General features: G+C 53.0%; 1 protein-coding gene across 3 annotated transcripts in view; it reads right to left on the bottom strand.

Annotated features, from left to right (window-relative positions):
• Window positions 1–1,782: 1,782 nt before the first annotated feature.
• PHKB (phosphorylase kinase regulatory subunit beta) overlaps window positions 1,783–10,333 on the bottom strand; it is a 124,895-nt gene continuing 116,344 nt past the window's right edge. For all 3 annotated transcript variants that reach the window (XM_066243155.1, XM_066243154.1, XM_066243156.1), the window contains exons 27-31: window positions 7,088–7,222; window positions 6,121–6,250; window positions 4,764–4,871; window positions 3,249–3,389; window positions 1,783–2,627 (exon numbers count right to left, since the gene is read on the bottom strand). In XM_066243155.1, the coding sequence (XP_066099252.1) occupies window positions 2,490–2,627; window positions 3,249–3,389; window positions 4,764–4,871; window positions 6,121–6,250; window positions 7,088–7,222 (652 nt within the window). In that variant the 3' untranslated portion in view covers window positions 1,783–2,489. The remainder of the gene's footprint in view (window positions 2,628–3,248; window positions 3,390–4,763; window positions 4,872–6,120; window positions 6,251–7,087; window positions 7,223–10,333) is intronic.

Raw genomic sequence — 10,333 nt, 5'->3', positions numbered from 1 at the left:
ATTCCAGCTAAGACCTTGGGCAGATTTCTGGCAACTTTGCTCAGCAAACCCGACTTTTAAGAAATTCTTAAAAATACAACACAGTGCGCTTTCCTCCCGATTTCAGCGCATGTTAAATATTTCAAGTGTTTTCTTCCCTTTATGTCCCGCTCCCCCCCCGCCATGCGGGTCCTCGACTCTCCCTCCATGGGTTTCGTATTAAAATTTTCTTTTCATGCTTGATTTATAACCTAGCTTCATCCTTATCCTTTTTAAATCTTTATCACTCTCGTAACATCTCAAGTTAGGCAATTCCCTTCTTTGTCGTATCCCTTCTCCTTAAGATGTTCCACGAGGTCGGAGCTTACACCCTCCTCCTGCTCTGCCACCAGCGCACACGTGACCCCGAGGCAAGGTCAGGGCCGGGCTCCTCGGGGACCCGGCTGTGCGCCTGCTCCAGGTTTTCCCGTGAGCTCACACCTCCGTGTATTTGATGCCGGTTTGGTTGTCTTGGAAGCCGCTTGTCCTTGGTTTTCCTTAGACCCTTTCAAGACTCTTCAGGAGGCTGCATTTATTTTTTAACATGACAGGGCTGACTTCTCAGGGGAAACTCCCTAATAAGACTGGTCAGAAACGTCTCTCTTGGGGCCAGGGCTCAAACTAACAAGCTGCGCTGGAACATTCCGTGGGGAAATAAACTCATACTATTAAAATGATTAATTACTTTCTATTTGTATGAATGTTTGCTTGAGGATATTTGCAAAGTATGTGTGATAGGCAGTATCATAGATTCTCTTCCATTCCGTATCCAAGTGAATTAAATAAAAATATTCAAGAAAGGTTAGCAAGTGAGCTCGCCTCCCAGGAACCACGGAGCTGGGTGAGATGGGGGTGGGGGACCGAGCAAAAGAGGACGAGAGAGAGAGAGAGAGAGAGAGAGAGAGAGAAACTCATGGACAGGGACAGCAGTGTGGTGACTGCTAGGGGTGGGGGAGGTGGAGGACAGTTTGGGGGATAAATGGTGATGGACAGAGACTTGACTTGGGGTGGTGGACACTCACTACAGTGTACAGAGAGGTGCTGTGGTGTTGTGCACATGTGGTCTGTAAAATTTTGTTAACTAGTGTCCCCCCCAATAATTCAATTCAAAAATTTTTTTTTAATCTTCAGGAATAGGCCCTGGCCGGTTGGCTCAGTGGTAGAGCATTGGCCTGGCGTGCAGAAGTCCCGGGTTCGATTTCGGGCCAGGGCACAGAGGAGAAGTGCCCATCTGCTTCTCCACCCCTCCCCCTCTCCTTCCTCTCTGTCTCTCTCTTCCCCTCCTGCAGCTGAGGCTCCACTGGAGCAAAAATGGCCCGGGCGCTGGGGATGGCTCCTTGGCCTCTGCCCCAGGCGCTAGAGTGGCTCTGGTCACGACAGAGCGACGCCCTGGAGGGGCAGAGCATCGCCCCCTGGTGGGCAGAGCATCGCCCCCTGGTGGGCGTGCCGGGTGGATCCCGGTCGGGCGCATGCGGGAGTCTGTCTGACTGTCTCTCCCCGTTTCCAGCTTCAGAAAAAAAAAAAAAAAAAAAATCTTCAGGAATAGTAAACTCAATATCGTGAACATGAGAACAAAGAATGTGTCCAGCTGTATCCATTGATTCAAACACAGAATTTAGTAACATTTAATTTCGTTTTTACTAATACAACCCAGGTCAACCATCCGTACGTCGGAATCACCTGACGCACGTCCTGCTTGAGGTAAGAACTCAGAGGGAGCGTCTGATCGGGGATTATCGGTATTTGTAATAAAGGTATGGCACAAACGTTTGATCAGATTTATTGCCATATTTTAGTCCAACCCCTACAGCGAGCGCCAGTACAAAAGCCAGAGTCACACCGACAGGTAAAGGCTGTGTGGCAGCTCTGTAGCTAAAACAGCACCAACAGCGTCGCTTCTGCGAGTCACTGCCGGCTGGCTCACGGTGCTGTCCTGGTGCGTGTTAATTTCAGTATCTTCTAACAGGACGACGCCACTAACACAGGTCCCCCTTCTCCCAATGTCTGTTCCTCGCCAGGCCGCGTCACCTCATGCGTGGCAAGTTCATTTTCGTGGCAGTGAGGTGGGGGACTTAGTCCAAAGAGCCATGATTGATTCCGACGAGCTATCTGACCATAAAGCATACGGCAGTGAACTTTCACTTCCTAAACTACTCCTACCGTTCCGCAGGGACCACGGTCGCGGCGGGCGTGGTCACGAGAGCCCTCCCTCACTGGATTAAAGCATGTCCTACCCTCGGCTTGGCTCTGGCGGGCAGGGGCCCCACCACGGTGTCCCAGGAGGGCGGCCGCCTCCCCAGCCTGGCCGGTGTGCTCGTGAGGGGCTGCCGTGGTCAAGCTGCGGCACAGAACGCAACGCTGTTCTCGAGACATGTCCCACGGAGCCCTGCGCGCCCTCGCCAGCTGACCAGACACAGGTCCCCGCGCCGCCCTCACCAGCTGACCGGACGCGGGTCCCCGCGCCGCCCTGGCTAGCTGACCAGACACGGGTCGTCGCTGCCCGGCTTGACCTCCCCTTCCAGCAGCAGGTTCATCACGACCTTCGTCAGGTAGCTGCAGGTCCCTCTCTGTCCCAGGGGCGGAGTGTTGTAAAAGGAAGTCATGTCATCCTACAAAGCAAAACGGTAAGCAAGTCGTTTGATTTTTTTTTTTTTTATGGTTGTTAAGAGTGACAGGTGAGAGCGGCTCGGCAGGGGTCTAAATACACGACAGGCGTGTCCTGGAAACGGGGGCTCCCTACGCTGGTCTTTGCTTTCCCCCCGGGCATCTTCTCAGCACGAAACAGACAGGTTTAGTCCCTCCTCTTTGCTGGCAGTTTTACTCACTTAGGGACCCTCTTACAGACGACTTAAAACATGAAACGGAGAGCCTGGGAGGGACTGTGGGGGTGGGGGGGCAGCACACAGCACCAGGGGAGCCTGCTCTGCCCCCCCCCAGCGCTGAACTTCACAGCCCACAATTTTAACCACTAACTCCATCCAGGAAATTCATCTCTTCCTGGATTTCTTTTTAGTCAACACTTTGTAGTGGAATTGACTCATAATGAACTAAAAAGTAACATTCATTCCTCAAGTAAATCGAACTTCCTTCCCCACCCCGGCCCCTCAAGGACTCTAGTTTGCACTCTGTAATCTGCTTTGTAAACTGGACGATAAAGAGATTAGAGATACACTGAGGAATTGAGACAATGAAGAAGAACACATCTACGGAAAGCTCTTTTCTCCACTTACTTGTTTCTCCACTTCCTTTAGTCGACTCTCATCTTTCTGAAATTCCTGAAACGCCTCTTCCACCAACCTGTCCAGGTCCACCTTGTCCTGAAACTCCAGCTCGGGGTTCCTCTCCAGGACGACGGACACGACCATCAGCAGCTACAAGAGACAGACGTGAGGGCCAATGAAATGACACGGCTGGGCATGCCTCCACCCTCTCCTCAGGCTGAGGAGTGGTCCCCACGGTCCACAGTCCATTTCGTACGACCACAGGCTGACGATCGTCTGGGGACGGGGTCTCCCTAATCTTGCCAATCAGTGTCCTAAATTCTACTGGGAAACGGCTCAGTTTTCTTCACTGTGCACATCCCCGTAGCTACACAGAAAGGCTGCTCAGTCATCGAATAAAACCAGTAACTTAGAAAAACGACCTCCCCCGTCCTGTCTATAGTACAGTGCTCCACCGACCCAAAGCGTCTCAACTCTTCCTCACCTTTAGGCATTCGTCCCTGGGGCCAGGTGGCAGCACCTGTGTCCAGGGGAGCGGAGGCTGCCCTGGCAGAGGTCGTGGGTGACCAAGCCCGAGAAGATGGGCGTGCTCAGTGGGGACTCTGGCACGAGGCTCACAGTCAAATGACTTGGAGCCCGGCGCCCCAAAGTGAGTATCAGTCCGCAACACCACAGCACTGTCTCGGGGATCGTGGGGTTTTTAAAACTGCACTGAACTCTGACCACGTTAGGATGTGAGTACGATGGGGTCTGTGGCTCGTGTAATGTGTCGTGCTGCTGTCTGGCTACTGTCCCCGACGTCTGCCCTGGTAGTAATGTTCGTCTGGGATGACACACTGGTGCAGGCACACGTGGTGTCTGAGCTCCTAACGCTCGGTTCAGACTCTCCGATGATGACTGTGGCTCCCACTTTGTCCCCGGGACATGACAAAGGCCTCATCATTCCCAGTTTGGGAAGCTTCCAAAACAGAGCCTAAAAGAACCACTGGAAACTCTCAGGAAAACCCAGGGTCGCACGTGGGAGAGCTTGGGGTGGGCTCCGGCTGGGAGAAGACCAAACTCCACTCTTGCTCTAAAGGAAAATTTCTCCTGCAAAGTGAATGACCTCCTTTGGTCACCAAGAGGCCCCTCCACGTCCACCACGGGGCCCAGGTGCCGGGCCCTGGACGCCGAGGGGCGAGCCACACCAGGAAGGCGCCCCCCCTTCTAACTAACAGCCCCAGCTCTTCCCGCCCCGGACTCTGAGCGGCTGGAACTTCCTCCCGTAGCCACGCGCTCTTTCTGTAACAGAAAAGAAACCTGAGAAGGAAACGAACAGCAACTTCCCACCCTGAAGGGTTTAGGATGCTTGAGTTGTTCACGCGCCTGACGTGGGCCAAGGACGGCATCCTCCCTGGGACGCAGTTTGGGGCGCTGAGGGTGAGTGTGGGGGGGCCCCTGCCCCTGAGCCAGCGCCTCCTAGCCGGGCGGGCGGGGAGCAGGCAGAGAGCAGGCGGTCAGCGGTCCGGCTCTCTGGACACAAACCTCCACCACGATCTGTCTGTACTTCGGCTGGTCGATATTGCCCAGCATGTCTTCAACCAGGAGAGAGAAATTCATCTCGTACATGGTCATGTCGGACAGGGTTGGTTGCTGAAAAAAATGAACCACTCGACATTAACATGCTGTGCCGGCCACTGTGGCCCCCGCGTCGGGGAGAAATTTCACCTGCTGATCAATAATCCTTTTCAGTTTCTGTAAACCCTTCGAGAGCAGTTGTGGCTCTGGGACTGGATTTTATAGATGCCAAACTACTAGACCAGCCGACTATTGTGATCAGTTTAACCTCCTGTTTTGAGTGGTTGTCTTCTCTATATTAATGTTTTCCGGGGAAAAGGACTATATTAGAAAACCACTTCAATCCACAAAAGGAACGGTTAGAAACTGAGACACTGACTCGAGGGCACATTGCTCTCAGAGTGAACCCAGAAGTGGGCTGGTTGCCAGAGCCCCGGGGGTAGGTCCCCTGCTACTGAACTGGGTCCCTTCTGCAGCAGGTCCTTTCTGAGTTGGCCGCATGCAGACAGACGGGTAAACCGGCAGGGCCGGCACTGCGCACAGAGAAGGCTAGCAAGCGTGGGTAAAGCAAAGCCGTCAGAGAATTCTCTCTGCCCTTCGCGTTCCACCTCAAACATTAGTGCTGTGTGGTCTTCCGTCACTCACTTCTCACAAGGCAGATGAAAGCAGGAAATAAGCTCAGGTCCAAATCTAAGCCTGGGCGTGGCCGGGAGGGAGGCTGTGAGTGTCTGGGCGGAGTGACCAGCGGGGGCTCAGAGGGCATGACGTCAGCCTATACTCTGTGGTGACTAATGTAACCGCCGTCAACGCCTCAGAACCATGTGCGGCTACTTACTGCCCAAAGGGGACCCAGCAGGGATGTCCCCTTGCAGCCAAATGTCAGCAAAGTTGTTCTGTCGGGAACAACAATGCCTCGTCCCTATGTTCACTGGGGTCCATCCACGGTATTCCATATTCAATGCAATCCAACATCCTCAGAGTGTTGAACGGAGGGGTGTCCAGATTGCGGGAGAGAGGAAGTACTAGAAACTGTCTCATCGGCTAGACTGGGAGTATTCTCTCCCCCCATCTGAGCTACTTTTATTTTTCAACATCACTGTCCTGCTATACAAAAGCCTCGCTTTACCAAATGGATATGTTGCTTAAAAGGGCGTTTGTCAAGGTGACTTCTGTATTACCAGGTTTCAGGTGCTTCAGGGAAGGGCTCTTAGAAAACAGAATAGCAGGAAGGTCCTTGCAACGCAGAGGGGCAGGGCGTGCTCCTCAGAGGGGCGGAGCGTGCCCCTCAGGCCCCTCCGAAGTCCCCGGCTGGCAGGCCGCGTACCTGCGGCAGGTGCTTCCCGGCCACGACGATGCCGTTGGGCGTGCGCTCCAGGATCTGCCACACGCGGTCGTAGAACCCGGCGGGGGTTCTGTTCAAAGACCCGTTGATCTGACGCCTGTTCAGCCAACATCTGCACAGCAAAGGGAAACACACGCCTCAAGTTGAACCCACACTTGTCCTGGTAGAAAGCCAGGCTTTCCATGTGGGCTAACTGTCCCAACAGGGCGGGAAGAAACCGGGTCCACCAACACTGCGCATTCAGCCATGTGTTACGGAGACCGCTAAGTACTGCATCGTGAAAACAGGGCTGGCAGGAAAGGAGAAACCCCCTAGCTTCTAAAAAATTTAACAGACAAAGCATTCTTCTCCAGTAAGTTACAAGGTTAACAACCTCGCCATCTGATTACATGACTTTAACATTCAGTGCAGCTAGCTCCCTTTAAAAACACGGAGCAGCTTCAGTAATTACAGTACAGCTGTTTTCTGTTATAAAATAAAAAAGAGCTTCAAGTCAGTGCAGTCCACATGCATTTGTTGTGCTCTTACTCTAACTCAGCACAAGTCAAGTCTATGGACGGGATGAGCCCTGGAGAGGTTCAGTCTACTTAGGGGCACAGAGTAGCAGGCAGCATGCTTGGTGACATCGCAAAGCCAAACTTTCTGCCACAATGCTGGGAACAGGTGGGGAGTGCTACCAAGATTCGCAAAGGAAGCCGAACTGAAGTGGTGTGAGATTTGATGTTCTGAACAGAGTAATAAAAAGAAACATTTATAAACTACACCTGAAAAGCAATATGAAAACCACAACTGAAGAAGGACTTTGTTTTAGTATCATTGTACACCCTGTCCATCTGATGCTCTGCAACATTTTATTTCTTATGAATAACTTGTTTCAGCTCTGTATCAAATACAATGTTACTGTCCATCTACAGGGTCCATGCCGGTAACAAAGACAGGCCCTCCTTACCTTCCATTCTGCTGGGGCTGCAGAATGTCCAACAGCAGCTGTTTGACCTCGCTGGGCGCCAGCTGATACAAGTCTGCGGCCGGCCCGTCCCTGCCGCGGACCTCGAGCTCGTACTCCATGGCGTGGATGATCCACCTGCAACCGCCCGGGGAAGCGAGAATCAGCTACCCCTGCAACAGGCCACCTTGCTCCTCACGGCGACGCCCGTCACAGCACAGACCCGGCCCAAGGGGAGGGAAGAGAAGGCCGCTGGGACTTCCTGAACCCACTGACATGATGATTGCCATCAAGACTATGGGGCACAACCAGACTCCAACACGCCAGGCCTGCTCCTGTGCACGTGGTGAGGCAGTGAACGCCAGGCCAGGCTTGTTTATTTTATTTATATGTATCTTTTTTGTGACAGAGACAGAGAGAAGGACAGATAGGGACAGACAGACAGGAAGGGAGAGAGATGAGAAATATCAATTCTTCGTTGCAGCACCTTAGTTGTTCATCAATTGCTTTCTCATATGTGCCTTGATGGGGGGGTGGCTCCAGCAGACTGAGTGACCCCTTGCTCAGCCAGCAACTTTGGGCTCCAGCTGGTGACCTTGGGGTCTTGAACCTGGGTCTTCCGCTTCCCAGTCCGACGCTCCATCCACTGCATGACCACGCAGTCAGGCGAAGCCAGGTTTAGAACTCAGGATCTTGCCAAGGGAGGTTCCACCATCTTGGCAGGACCAGTCCCCTGCGCACAGACACCTGTCACACTGTTATTCTCTCAATGCAAGGTACATGCAGAAACAGGGAGGATCAAAATGATTGCTTTTCAGAACAGGGCTGCCCTGCACTCTGACACAGATGTTTCTTTTCCAGGAAGGCAGCGAGCGTTCTCACGGATTTCCTTCCCCCGCAGCCATTCCTCTGTGCTGGGTGTGTGTGGGGGGTGTGTGTGCAGGGGGAGGCACCTGGGAGAGGCGCCTGCCTTTGGAACACGGAGACGCAGCCAGAGCTCAGCAAGTCTGTTAGAGAACAGACGTTAACCTGCGGATTTCAGAAGAATCTTCCTTATAGATGTTTAAGTATAGGTAGGCAAATGCTGTCCGTGTACCTGTTCTTAAAGATTCCTCCCATTCTTTAATAGGGACTCAAATGCTGTCCATGACATTATTTTTTTTATTATAGAGAAGGCTTTAATGGAATTATTTAAATGAGCATCTATGGACTACTATTTGTGTGCCTGGCATTTTCCAAGGTTGGTAGTTTCATGCCTGGAAATAGTGAATTATTTTATGTGTAAGTAATTTTAGTTTCTGACCTGAGAAACTTCTAATAGGTATTTTTACAGTTTTGTCTCACCTAGTCAGCGAGCTGTATTCTGAGGAAAGAACACCAGATGAACTAGCTTTGCAAACAGAGGAAACTGCAGGCTGACAAGGTGCTGTGGAGAAGCAGAGGCCCATGTGCTGGTAGGAAAGCTGGGGAGTCGTTTACACACAGTTCCTGGGCTTCACCCCTCAGCGCCCCGCACCCCGTGAGCACTGAGCAACACACAGAAAGGATGTGCTCATCACCCAGGGGGGGGGCCGCGGAGCCCAGCCCACGAGAGACGTCCAGCTACAGCAAGGAAGGGGGGTGGTTCAGGCAGCAGAGCCAGACATGGCATCCCCCCCTCCATTTCTCTCCCTCTCTCTCCTCCCTCCTTCCTTCCCTCCCTCTCTCTCTCCCTCTTCCTCTCCCCCCCCCTCTGGATACACTACTTTGAAAGACAACCCACAAGGCGACTGCAGGTACAGAGATGAAACGTGGGTGGGAAGAGTCAAAGGATTAAAGCCCTCCTTCCGCCGAGGCTGGATTTCAGAACCGTGGGCTGCATCCTCACAGGATGACGCTAGTGCCTCTCTGGGGACAAGGTTTACTCCCTGAGGGACCAGGGGTGACCTCCACCAGGCAGGTCACACTTCCTGCTGGGCCGGGCTGCGGCCACCAGGCCCGTGTCCCTGCCGGGACAGCTCCCGTCTCACTGCCCGCTGCCGAGGCAACTCTTAGCTCTGTTTCCTACTTCCTCACTATTCCTCGTTCTCGCGTTTCTGGGAGGGAGGAATTTCCCCGTCTACCGGAGAACTGCAGACGTTGTAACTGAGATACTTGTAGAGGCAGGAGAGATATACAAGGATGGAACACAATTGTCCAAAACGGGACATAATACATTACCTATCATCTATCTATCTATGTATTTATTTATTTATTTATTTCAGCAAAGGAGGGTGGGGACAGACAGACAAGAAGAGAGAGAGATCAGAGCACCTTAGTTGTTCACTGATTGGTTTCTCATGCGTGCCTTGATGGGGGGGGGTACTCGGCATAACCAGTGACCCTCTTGCTCAAGCCAGCGACCACGGGATTATGCCTATGATCCCACACTCAAACTCGTGAGCCCACACTCAAGATGGGGACCTTGGGGTTTTGAACCTGGGTACTTAGTGTCCCAGGTCAACACTCTATCCACTGCACCACCGCCTGGTCAGGCCTTTCAATCCATTTCTAAAACCACTAGTACAACGGGTATTAATTCCTTCGCACAGAAAAGCCTGACCTCTTACCCTCGTCCCCGCCAACAGCTGCCACGCCTGATTTGACCACTCTGGTGTAAAAGCACCAAACACCAGGTCTGTGTGTGTGTATGTGTGGAGGGGGGGAGCCCACATGTGGAAGGTCAAAGCATGAAGGTCAGCCTTGGGCCCAACCCTATAAATTCAGTCTGATCAAAGAACGAGCGATATGCTTGGCTTGCCGGGTGCTGAATGAGGACGTGCAGATGCAGAGGACCGACCAGGCCGACCTTCACCAGGGCCCAGGCCTGACGTGAGGTCGATGAACTCCCGCACTGTGGACAGGCGGAGCGGTGCACTCACTCCCGCGAGGTCCCGGGGGCACGCCTGTCCCCTCCCACCCCTCCCGCTGGGAGGTCGGCCAGCACACTGCGTGGGCATCAGCGGTTTTCTCTCCCACACGCCCCCACGGGGAGGGAGGTGGACAGTGCACAGAAATCGGACATTCCTGGTGAACTGGAACGGCTGACGCTTTCTGAAAAGAACAAAACACCACAAAGAGGGCACTGATCCTTAGCAAGAAACAACTTTTCAGTAATCATTCTGAAGCCAGGTCAAGATGCTGAGAAGCATTTGCTGACTTTGCTGTTAACAAGCGGACAGGTGACCGCAGGAGGGACGGCAGGCCCAAGGCCGGCTCACCAGGGAGGGC

The sequence above is a fragment of the Saccopteryx bilineata genome, chromosome 9 (assembly GCF_036850765.1).
Source record: "Saccopteryx bilineata isolate mSacBil1 chromosome 9, mSacBil1_pri_phased_curated, whole genome shotgun sequence".
NCBI classification, from domain to species: domain Eukaryota; kingdom Metazoa; phylum Chordata; class Mammalia; order Chiroptera; family Emballonuridae; genus Saccopteryx; species Saccopteryx bilineata.
This window is presented reverse-complemented; position numbering and strand designations above follow the sequence as displayed.